The sequence below is a fragment of the Marmota monax genome, unplaced genomic scaffold, assembly GCF_021218885.2.
Source record: "Marmota monax isolate L192 unplaced genomic scaffold, Marmota_monax_Labrador192_F-V1.1 WCK01_AAM20220418_F8-fsc00030, whole genome shotgun sequence".
NCBI classification, from domain to species: Eukaryota; Metazoa; Chordata; class Mammalia; order Rodentia; family Sciuridae; genus Marmota; species Marmota monax.
The window spans coordinates 15,142,453-15,155,140 of NW_026691988.1; the positions used below are offsets into that span (position 1 = coordinate 15,142,453).

Here is a 12,688-nt window from a genome sequence, read left to right on the forward strand (position 1 = left end):
TTATTATTATTTAAAAATAGGTAAGGAGCCAGGTGTGGCGCCAGTAATCCTAGGTACTCAGAAAGCTAAGGCAGGAGGATCATGAGTTCATGTCCAGCCTCAGAAACTTAGCAAGACACTATCTCAAAATGAAAAATGAAAAAGAAAAGCTGGGGATGTAGCTCAGTGGTAAAACTCCCCTGGGTTCAGTCCCCAGTACTACAGCTATTACTACTACTACTACTAATTAAATACAAATAAATAAGGAATTGGAAGGGGAGCAGAAACGGGTCATACAAAGTTTTAGGAAATTTTAGAATGCTCCACTCTTGCATCTCAAGCTCATAGAACTGATATATATATATATATATATATATATATATATATATATATTAAAGTGAGAAATGAAGAAGATATGATTATTGGTTATGAAATATCTTGATTACTGGCAGGAAGTAGGATTATTAATTTCTGTGGCGATTTCATATATGAAGAGAATTATTTGCTGTGAGATAATAATACCACCTTCATTCCACCACACTTTATAGTTTTCAGGACATTTTCACATGGTATTATATTATTTGATCTCTATAGTAATTTGTGGTTTAAAGGAGGTTGAGTAGCTGAGCCAAGGGCACCAAGTAGGTAAGGAAGTGTTCCTCACGTTGAGGCTTCCTGACTTTCTGCGTGGTCACGACCCAGTTGTGAACAACTTGTCCGGTTACAGGAAGGCACACGTCTGCCAAGCTATAGTGACTGGAGTGGGATTTTCTGGCCTCAGATACTGGAGCATGTTAATCAGTGGGAGCTGATGTTACTTATCAGCCAGGGACAAGAGTTCAGGGATTCTATAAGCTTTCTCAGCCCCAATACTGGACTTAGACACAGACCCCAAAATGCCTTTATCAGTAAAAAATTAATGACCAAAAATACAGACTTGGCACCTAAGAGCTGAAATTGATGACAAAAGACCTGTTTCCATAATGAAGATGGAAAGATGTCACCTGATGAATGTGAAGAGCAATGACAGAGTCAGGATGCCCAGGTTCTAGGTGGCTCTGTACCACATGCTGGGTGCTTGCTGACATTTTAAAAAAATTTTAAAAATTTGTTTTAATTAGTTATACATGACAGTAGAATGCACTTTGATCCATTGTATATAATGGAGTGTAATTTCTCATTCTTCTCGTTAACGCATTATGTAGAATCCCACTGGTCGTATAGTTATTTACATACATAGGGTAATAATTTCTGATTCATTCTACTGTCCTTCCTACCTCCATACCCTCTCCCTTCCCTTCACTACTCTCTATCTAAAGTAACTTTGTTCTTCCCTAGCCCCTTCCCCATGGTGAATTAGCATCCGCATATCAGAGAAAACATTTGACCTTTGGTTTTGGGGATTGGCTAATTTCACTTAGCATGATATTCTTCAGTTCCATTTGTTACCAGCAAATGTCATAATTTCATTCTTCTTTAAGGTTGAGTAATTCATATATGTGTGTGTGTGTGTGTGTGTGAGATATATATATTACATTCTTTTTATCCATTCATCTGTTGAAGGGCACCTAGGTTGGTTCTATAGTTTAGCTATTGAGAATTGAGCTGTTATAAACATTGATGTGGCTGTGTCCCTGTAGTATGCTGTTTTTAAGTCCTTTGGGTATAGACCAAGGAGTGGGATAGCTGGGTCAAATGGTGGTTCCATTCCAAGTTTTCTGAGGACTTTCCATACGTTTTTCCATAATGGTTTCACAAATCCTCATTCCCACCAACAATGTATGAATGTACCTTTTCCCCTACATTCTCTCCAACATTTATTGTTGTTTGTATTCTTGGTAATTGCCATTCTGACTGGGGTGAGATGAAATCTTAGAGTAGTATTGATTTGCATTTCTCTAATTGCTAAAAATATTGAACATTTTTTCATATATTTATTGATTGATTGTATTTCTTCTTCTGTGAAGTGTCTGTTCAGTTACTTGCTGACATATTTAATGCTACTTATTATCATTCTTTTTTCCAGAGCATGGACCATAGGTGAGACATAGTAACAGCCTAACCACAGCTTTAGTTGATCCTGTTCTAAGAAATTATGCAATTTGTATCTTTCAGCTTAAAAGGTTCATTATGGAATTTTAAAATTCTGTTTTTATACATGTTTTTTCTATACAAGTCAAACTTGAATAGTCTGCAGAGTATCCCAAACTTTTTATTGGGGGAAAAAATGAAACCACTCATTTGTGTGTCAGCCCTGTATGAGCCATTTCTTGTGGAAACGACTCATATTTTATCTTTTCTTTATTACAGAGTGGAAAACCACCCATCAATGATATGTTCACTGACCTCAAAGATGGAAGGAAGTTATTGGATCTTCTAGAAGGACTCACAGGAACATCACTGGTGAGAGGAGTCATCTCTGAGAATGAGACTAACAGATTGTCTTTGGTCATTACTGACTCTTGGAGACCTATTGTGGGTATTTAAAATGTAAAGGCTGCAGAAGAACATTTTAAAAAGCTGTGCTTTGATAGAGCAGCATTTAGGCAGCATTTAGGCATCTATTTCTTTCCAGGATTTCAGTATCAACTTTGTGTTTGCTTCTTTATCAAATTTAACTCTATTACTTTATGTGTAAGGTTCTGTGTTTTCTCATGGAGATAACACTCTTGAAGAGAATGTATTTTGTGGGTATAAACTTCTTTTTTTTGTTGTTATAAATTTTTACACCAGAGGCAGAATTACTGTAAAGGTATAGAGGGATGTGCTCCTGCAAAGATGAATTCTTTTCTTGCCAAAGCATGGATGTGGCACTCTCAGTTCCTCCAGGTGGTAGCTAAGCATCTGGTGGAGAGGCAAATCCTTCTCCCAGATAAGATTCCCTGGCCATTGAGGTGGAAGGAAGCTGCTCAGGTTACCTGACCCCAGGTGGGGAAGTTCTGCCTTCCAGGTGGACCTCGAACTAGTGCCAGGAAACACAGGCTAGTGCTTGGAATCCCCTTTGCTTTGTGGTTCATTCACACCTGTGCAGAACAGAGGGGACCCCCTTCTCCTGTATCTTTATACGTCCAGATCCATTTAGATAAAGGGAGCTTTGTTCTATAGCATGGGTTCCCAATTGTGTCTGCCTGTTAGAATTACCTTTTACAGGTTCCAAACCCACACCACATTCCAGAATCATTAAGTCACAGTCTTTGAGGGAGGGGGTGGCACAACCATTAGTAATTTTTGAAGCTTCCTAGGACATTCCAATGTGCAGACAAGTTAGCGAATCAGTATTTTAAGATATTGTTAGTTGGGGAATTTGCATCACATAAACTCTAGTGTCTAGGGTGGTGGCCCAGGCTTTGGGGCCCCAAGGATGCGGGACACAGCTTGCTGAGCTGCTGTTTCACATACATTTGAGTCTTTGTTGGTCAGGCATATGGAGGGATACTGGGTCTTACTTGCTTTTTGTATTTTATTTTCCAGCCAAAGGAACGGGGTTCCACGAGGGTACATGCCTTAAATAACGTCAACAGAGTGCTGCAGGTTTTACATCAGAACAATGTAAGCTTGTAAAGTGACTTCTAGGGTTTGGTTCTGCCATCTGCATTATTTATTGTGAAACCAGCTTCGTGTGCTATGCATTGGTGTCAACTGATTCTTAGAAATGTCTTTTTTTTTTTTTTAATTGAAAGTATTGGATCTTTTCTATGAGTGAAGGAACAATCATGGGCTCTTTCTGGTGGCTTTATTGATCTATCATATAAATAATATACTTTTGAGAAGTAGGTTTGCCTAATTCTCTAATATGAGATTTCTTTTATCTCTCATTTATATTGTTGTGCAAATGTATTACATTGAAAATCTGGATTTCTCTGAAAAAATTGTTGTAAAAGGTATTTTTTTTTTTTCCGTCTTGACAGGTGGAATTAGTGAATATAGGAGGAACTGACATTGTAGATGGAAATCACAAACTGACTTTGGGACTACTTTGGAGCATCATTTTGCACTGGCAGGTGGAGAAATTTCCAGTCACTTTTGAATAGAAAATTTTGAAAATGTGTTTTTGTGTATTTGTTTCCTAGGGGTGCATTGACAAAGTACTAATCTGCTAGGTTGGAGCAACAGAAATTCATTGTCTTGCAATTCTGCAGTCTGGGAGTATAAGTTCAAAGTGTCTGTAGGATTGGGTTCTTCTGAGGGTGTTGAGGGAGACTCTTCTTCTTACTTGTCCCCCAGCTTCTGGTGACAGTTGGTGATCTTTGGTCTTTGTTGGCTTGTGGCAACATAGCTCCAAGCTTCACAGGACACCTTCCCTGTGTGTCTGTGTTCATGTTTCCTGATTTAGTTAAGGACACAGCCATATTGTATTTAAGGCCCACCCTGCCCCAGAATGACCACCCTACCTTAACTGATTACATATCCAATGACCTTATTTCCAAGTAAGGCCCCGTTCTGAGCTACTGGGGGTTAGGACTTCAACATGGGGAATTTGAGAGGACACAGTTGGACTCATAACAATTTAGAATGGAAGAAGCTGACAAGCTGCTCTGTTTTTCTGGAATAAGAAAAGGGAGTATCTATTTTTCTTATATTGAATGAAAGAAATTAACAAAGCTTACAGAAGAGTTGCAAGAATCATTTAAGATATTTGCAAATACCCTCATTCACATTCCCCAAATGGCAACAGTTTCCATTATTTCTTTTGCTCTTTCTCTCTGTCTAAATACTTCTGTGTGTATTTCTAAAAATGTGGCATCCTCCTAAAACCCAGGAACTCTTTTACATAGCCATAATATAATATTAATATAGCAATATAAAAATGTATAATATCAAAAATGTATAGTATCAATATGTATAATTATTACATTATAATATAGTAATTTATCCATCCATCCATCTTCCCTTCTCTCCATGTGTTCTTTTGTGTATCAGCAGATATATCATGGAATTTACATAGATTTATAATCTTTTACTGCTATTAATCATTTTGATGCTTAAGTTGTCCGAGATATGGCTAGTGTGAGCCCCTTAAGTTTGCTCTTGGGTCCTTTTGGTGTTTCCACAACATTTCTTAAAGCACATATACTACTTTAGGATAATAGTATAAAATGTTCATTCTGGAATAAAACTGTCATTGTTATCATTCTTTGATTTTTGTAGTCAGTCAAAGGTTCTTCGTTTAAAAAAAAAAGTTCTTTTCTCATTTTTTAATAGAAAATAAATATTGGGTTTTCTTCGTATGAAAAGACCTTTGCAAGTGAAGAGTGTAAAATGTGACTTTTATGTTGCTATGACAGTAATGCTCATTGTAACCAAACAGTACAAGTAGGGTTTTAGATGTAGAAAGTACAATAATGCATAAAATTAAGGTAAGTAGCATTTGCAAATCCTAGTACCCACAAATAATCCCAGTTGTAGTTCTTTTTCCATTGTTTGAAGGAAAAAATTTGAAATAAGATAAATGCCAATCACCAGATCCATAATGGTAACTTAGAGTCATACTCTTCGTCAGGGACTTGATTGACGTGACCGTGAAGTTACAGGCAGGTGTGGTCTCTCTTAAATAGGTAAAAGATGTCATGAAGGACATCATGTCAGACCTGCAGCAGACGAACAGTGAGAAGATCCTACTGAGCTGGGTGCGGCAGACCACCAGGCCCTATAGCCAAGTCAACGTCCTCAACTTCACCACTAGCTGGACTGACGGACTTGCCTTCAATGCTGTGCTCCACCGACACAAGTAAGACATCTCTCAGCTTAGAAGAGGGCTTTCCACACTTGCAGGTCCTCTCTGGCCCTTCTTTGTCCTTTGCTCCAAAGCTCCTTCCCCACAATCTCTGATCTGTTCATTGCACTTGCTCAGCCAGAACATGAAGAAAAGAGCTATCATGGAAGAAAACTACCCATGGCGTCTCCAAATGCCACAGTGCAATGTCCATGATTTCTCCTACATATTTATAACTTAAAAAATGTAAGATAATTCACATAGTTCGATCCCACTCATTCAGCCTTCAGTAATACACACAAAGAATTGTGTTCATTTCTATTCTTATAGCAAAAGTAAAACTATGTATTCAATGTAATCCCAGTTAAAAATAACCACATAATTTTTCTCATGAAACTTGTAAAAAGATTCTAATTTGTCTACAAAAGTACAAAGGTCCCAGAGTAATCCAGAGTACACTGGAGAAGAACCAGGCTGGAATCTAGTCCCCCAAAGAACCAAAACTATGAAGCTGTATTATTTAAGATTATGCAGTGCTATAAGTAAATAAAGTAACATAATAGATAGAATCATATGAAATTGCCAATACTTGACTGTTTTTGATGTATAAAAATGGTGGCCATATGATTCATCCTAACCAAATAAAGAGCTCCATTACTTAGGAAAAATTGCTCCATTACTTAGGAAAAACTGATAATAAATTGAACTGATAGTGCACATTAATAGATGGTATGGGACAGTTGGTAATCCATAAGTAAATAAATGCATTGGGTTCTTATCTCCCCATAAACCCCCCCCCCCCCAATAAATTCTGCATGGATCAAGGATTTAAATGCCAAAGGCAAAATTTGTTATGTTTTATTGCTATTGTAAATTATTCATTTTGTCCTTTCATTTTTCTGCAATGTTCTTGGCTGGTATATAAAAATGTAATAGACTTTTTTACATTTTATATCTGGAAACTTATTAAATTCTTCTGAATTTTAGTAAGTTTGTCTCTATGGCCTGTGGGAGATTTTTTTCCCCTGTTTTTCTGTTTTGGGTGGGGTGGGATGGGTGGGTGGAGGCTGGTGGTGGTGGTGGTGGTGGTTAGAATGTCCTTGAATTAGGATTGTTTTCTTCTCTTTTTTTTTTTTTCTGTTTCTCCTGGTGCCTTGTACTTTAGTGCAGTATTGATTCAGTGATAGTGAGCAGAATGTTTTGTTCCTGGTAACAAAGGCATTGCTTTTCATGTTGTACCATAAGAATGGGGTCTGCTGTAGCTTTTTTTTGCTACACTGTCTTTTTTTTTTTTTTTTTTTTTTTTAATGAAGTTAAAGCCTTCCTCCTCCATATTCTTATATTCTTCCACTCCTCCTGATTCAGCTTAAGGAGGCTGTTCTCTGATCCTTGCTGGCTTAGAGCTTTTATCAGGAAAAAGTATTGCATTTAGTCATTACTTTTCCCATCTATTAATTGATTCAGCAAGTACATGAGGAGTGCCTGCTGTGTGCCAGACACAGGTGTCAAGCAGAGAACCAAATGGGCAAAAATCCTAGTCCACTTGGAGTTGACGTTCCAACAGAGGAAGGGAGACAGACTTTTAAAAATGGGAATATAAGTTGTACCTAGAAATCTTAAACATACTGAAGAGCAACACATTAAGCAAGAGGGTAGGAGGCACCTGGTCTGTGGGAGGCCAGGGTCTGTTGGGGGCTGAGTGGTGGGAGTAGGGACAGAAGTCAGGGAGGAGCTTGGGGAGAGGAGGGTGGGGGATCAAGTCCCAGAAGGCATGTGGGTCAAAGATTTAAGAACACAGAGAAAATGATCACTTTTGGGGTATGTCAATGTGACAGTAGTGTCCAAGTTGTGAGATTAAAGGAAAATCAAGATAGCAATGAAATGCTAACAATCTAGAAGGGGCAGTGGAGGGCAAGCCTCTCAGGGCCTTTGGTTTAGAAATGCCATGTGAACTGATTAGAGCTGGATTTTCTATTTGGCTGATCTTGGACTTTTAATTGAAGATTTTTTTTGTCCAGTAACTTTGTGGTAACTGATACATTTAAGTTCATTGTTGTCACTCAGTTTGGACTTTTTAATTTTTTTACCTTTTCTTTTTTGTTTACTTTTTAAAATATTGATAGGTTTCCCCAACCTCTTTTTTTTTCTTTAACTATTTGTGAAATACTATATAATTGAATCTCTTAGTGGTTACCCCAGAAACCATTTTTTAAAAAAATTTTTTTAGTTTTAGATGGACATATCTTTGTTTTATTTTTATGTGGTGCCGAGGATCAAACCTAATGCCTCACACATGCTGGGCAAGTGCGCTCCTACTGAGCTATAACCACAGCCCTTACCCAGAAATCTTAACTGGCATACTTAATACAAAAGCCTTAGAATGTGTTATCTGTTATTTTTATATTTGTAATTTACTTTCAAATATTTTCTATTTGATAAACCATTGGGATATAAAATATTTAATTCTTAAAAAAACACCTCACAACTTAAAAAAATCTAAAATCTAAAACTGAAACATAATTAGATTGTAACAATGCCTATTTTATTTCCACAATAGTTTATCTTCATTGAATTTTATTTGCATGGTGATTTCAGGCCGGATCTGTTCAGCTGGGATAGAGTTGTCAAAATGTCTCCAACTGAGAGACTGGAACATGCCTTCAGCAAGGCTCAGACTTATTTGGGAATTGAAAAGCTGTTAGATCCTGAAGGTATTGTTCAGTATTTACTTTGAACCTTGATTTTGCTTTATAATATTGAATCCTTGAAAAGCAATATTTTTTCCTCTTTAGGCTGATTTATGAGAATTGAAGAATCTTTTTTTTTTGAAGTATAGCTATAAGCCACTTATTGCAGATGAATTATTAGTACTTTTGTACTTAGCAATTTGTGAAATTGTTTAGGCAGAAAGTATTTCATCGGATAATAGCTAATCTATTATGTCAACTAAGATTTTAAGTTTTAGAAGATTATAAGTTTTAGAAAGATATATTTACTAAATTAGCAATTCAGTAGTTTATGAAAGTAGATTTTTAGTTATAAATGTTGTAGGGTTGAATTTTAAACTTACCTTCATAGTCTGAAAGACGTCTATATCATTATTTTAAGTGATAACATGTAGTAAGTTACCTTTGTGCATTCTGAGAAAGATTGTAGAGAAGATTTTTAAGGAATGGCATACCAAATAAAAAATAAGTAATCTTCTTTGCCTTTGTCTCATATATTGTAACAAAACCACAATTTACTGAGACATGGTATTGCGAAGATTATAGATTAAGTATTGTTTATGGGTACTAGGGATAGTTATTTTATGCCTAGTATTGAGCAGCTCACGTATTTTGGACATCTAATTTCGGCTGGTTCTTTTTTTCTTCCACTTTTAGATGTTGCTGTTCAGCTTCCTGACAAGAAATCCATAATTATGTATTTAACATCTTTGTTTGAGGTGCTACCTCAGCAAGTCACAATCGATGCCATCCGAGAGGTTGAGACGCTCCCAAGGAAATACAAGAAAGAATGTGAAGAGGAAGAAATTCAGTTACAGGTACCAGAACCTTTTTGTTAAAGTGTTGGACTTGTCCCATTTGTTTCCTCACAGGTACCAGATAATGACATCTCAGAGGGTGTTTTCTTGACTGAGAACATCTTGGTTTCTCAGTTCAGGGTTTCAGTAAACGGGCTGTCACATCATGCCGTGGAAAACCACAACTTACCCAACTTTATTAAGAAGGAGCGGGTCTTATTTCACGCAGGGAGGCTGGAGTTAGGATCTGGGCTTGTTGACAGTGCTGAGTGTGTCCTGTTTAAGATCCTCTGCTTTCCTGTGTCTGGTCACCATCTTTTATCACCTTTGTCTTGTGCTAGGATGGTTTTACTCATGTCAACCCTAGTACTTTTTCAATTACTAATTTTCTGACCCCCCCCTTAATTATTTCTCTGATTATAGTCTCACAACGCCTATTAAAATATAAGTTTATTTTCCCTTAGGAGAGTAATCTACAATAAGCTACTTGTCAAGTTTTTCATGAAAGGGCTTAACAATAGTTTTATTCATCAGAATGTAAATGAGTTTTCCCCCAGGAGACATAAATAAAATAATGAATATGTTTCTTCCTTCATTATCTTGCCTTAAATCAATTCATATTTTATTTTTTTAAATATTTATTTTTTAGTTGTAGTTGGACCTAATACCTTTATTTTATTTATTTATTTTTATGTGGTGCTGGGGATCGAACCCAGGGCCTCTCACTTGCTAGGCGGTCGCTCTACTGCTGAGCCTCAACTCCAGCTCTATCTTTTTGTTTTAGACTAACTCATCTGAATTTATAAAATGAGAGGCTCTCCAGAGTTGGATCAGATCTTGGAAGTCACTTGGTCAAACATTTTAGCAACTAAGCAACAGAAAAGATACACATGGGTTTCACAATTATAAGAAATTCATTGTGGAGAGGCAGAAAGTTTGGGCTCTGGTGTATAAATTTCATTCTCTTGCTACTTGCTTTGGGTCAGTTATTTAACCTCTCAATGGATGTGTTTGAAACTAGCTGCTTGACAATGTAACGATAGTGTCTAAAATGATATTACTAAGCATTTGACAAGCACAAACTATCATTATTATAATTTTTCCTCTCAATTTGTTTTGCCATTTGTATTCTACAACTTCCTTTTTAAAAAATGCTAACTGAATTTCCATGTTAGGATGGTAATTATGAGATGACCTAGCATCTCCTGCCCCTGCCCCAACTTCCACGGTTCAGAAAACTTACTTATTATTTTACATTTTATTTGGATAGTGTGTACTAATACTTTATCTTTTTCTCTATTTCAAACTAGCATGGTTTTTAGAAACAGAAAAAAACTGATTGGGGAAAAGAGAAGAGATGTGGATGCGAGGAAAAGCCCTTAACATCTTATGACTGGCTGTGTTTGTCTCTCTCTCTTTTTTTTTTTTAAAGAGAGAGGAGAGAGAGAATTTTTAATATTTATTTTTTAGTTATTGGCGGACACAACATCTTTGTTTGTATGTAGTGCTGAGGATTGAACCCGGGCCACACGCATGCCAGGCGAGCGCACTACCACTTGAGCCACATCCCCAGATCCTGTGTTTGTCTCTTGTGGATTGTTAATAATGTACCTTTTGAGGTGACTCTGATAATCTGGATTTGCCTCTTGGTTTTCCAATTATCTCTTTATTGGACCAGGGTTCTTCTTCTTCTTCTTCTTCTTTTTCTTTAAGAGGATATTTTAATTCTTATAATTCACGCCATTCTTTTTGTTTGTTTTTTGTTACTGGTGATTGAACCTAGAGGATCTTAATGAGCCCACATCCCCAGCCCTTTTAAATATTTTATTTAGAGACAGGGTCACACTAAATTGCTTAGGGCTTCGCTTTTGCTGAGGCTGGCTTTGCACTTGCAATCCTCCTGCCTCTGCCTCCCAAACTGCTGGGATTACAGGTGTAATCGCACTTGGTGCCATTCTGTCTTAAAAGGGAAGGGGACTGTCTTTGCCTTTATGATGTGTATGTAAAATAATTACGTGTATTTAGGGTTGGGGTTGGCACTATGAGGACTGCACTAACCATTTACTGTTTGCTGACAAGCTGGTGTATTAACACGAAACTCCTTATTTATATGCTTTCATTAGTGTCAGATGTTGAGTGGCAAGAAAAAATGAAGTGTGGTGAAGTTTTAATCCTCTGCTCTTTGACATAGCTTGCCTTCTGCTACTCTCCAGCATGTGCTAATGGTCGCTGTTCTCCCAGCTCTGGCCTTTCTACACACACGTGCTGTGTCGTAGTAGGTGATCAGCAAATGATTTCTGTGCTTCTTCCCAGCTGTCTGCCTGTTGAACGTCTCCTCATGTGTTTTAACTGATACCTTTTGGACGCATGTGTGTAGATACACCTTCCATCTCATAGATGCTGGTTCCTATCCATGTGGCTTCTGGCTGGTCACTAACTTTCCCAGTTCTTCTATAGCCTTATTATAGTATAGAGATTTGGTCCACATGATCCTTAGAGTTATTTCAGCTCTGTGGGTTCAGGATTTTAGGTCTAGAGCTTCACTCATTTCTCTTTTCCTATCTTTGGCACCATCCACCCCTTCCTCGTTCAGCTCAGAGCTTACTGGTCCATTCCCCGCCTCCCTGGCTGGTCTGTTAACTCTGATATTCAGTTTACTGTTTTTTGTTTTTAATTCTTCCTCCAAGATGTCTTCTGTGAGTTTTCCTTCTTTTTGTTAAAGAAAGACTAAAGACCTTTTTTCCCGTGTGGTTTGTCTGATGCGGCCTCTCTTCACACTGTATTTCTAGTGGACCTTCGCTCTTCTTCCCCAGCAGTTTGCCATGTGCAAAACACCCCTCCACCCACTATCCCCTGGCAAGCTGGCCACTTCTCCATAGTCTAAGTGGAACCTTTAGAGAGCAATCTTCTCTGATTAACTTACCAAAATCCAACTGTATTCTCCTTTTCTCTATTTCTTGCTATCACAGTAATTTTTGTAAACTCTGTTAAGAATTTTAAACTGTATTTTAGGAGCACTGAGAAAGTAGTGAAAGACTTTTTGCAGGGAGTCTTTCGGATGTGATGCATTTTCTAAAGACCTTCTGCTGTGTGAGGAGTGGCTTGTGGAGGTAGGAGTCTAAGTGTCAAATGGGAGCACGCTGTCTTAGCCCTGCGGAGAGACATAGGTAGTTATGGAGATGGAATGGTCTGGATGGAGTTGAGATAATTTTTGCAGATGGGATCTGCTTCCATATTAGATATGGAAGATGAAAGAAAGAAGCCAAGCTGGCTTTCGAGTTTAGCTGGAGTATTTAGATGCATAGAGCCTGAGAAGGAATACATTTTGGGAAAATGAACAAAAAGGGGACAGTTAACCATGGACATGTTTTGATATGCCCATGAAACATGAAATGAAGGTGTTAGGGTAGTTGGGTATAGGAATTTGAGGCCAGAAATGTGAATGTGAAATGTGTGCATAAGACATAAATAGT

At 37.5% G+C, this 12,688-nt stretch overlaps 1 protein-coding gene across 7 annotated transcripts in view; it reads left to right on the top strand.

Moving 5' to 3' along the window:
- Utrn (utrophin) overlaps positions 1-12,688 on the top strand; it is a 513,444-nt gene that overhangs the window by 123,751 nt on the left and 377,005 nt on the right. For all 7 annotated transcript variants that reach the window (XM_046450838.2, XM_046450847.2, XM_046450858.2 and 4 more), the window contains 6 exons: positions 2,290-2,382; positions 3,451-3,528; positions 3,888-3,980; positions 5,535-5,707; positions 8,288-8,403; positions 9,076-9,236. In XM_046450838.2, the coding sequence (XP_046306794.1) occupies positions 2,290-2,382; positions 3,451-3,528; positions 3,888-3,980; positions 5,535-5,707; positions 8,288-8,403; positions 9,076-9,236 (714 nt within the window). The remainder of the gene's footprint in view (positions 1-2,289; positions 2,383-3,450; positions 3,529-3,887; positions 3,981-5,534; positions 5,708-8,287; positions 8,404-9,075; positions 9,237-12,688) is intronic.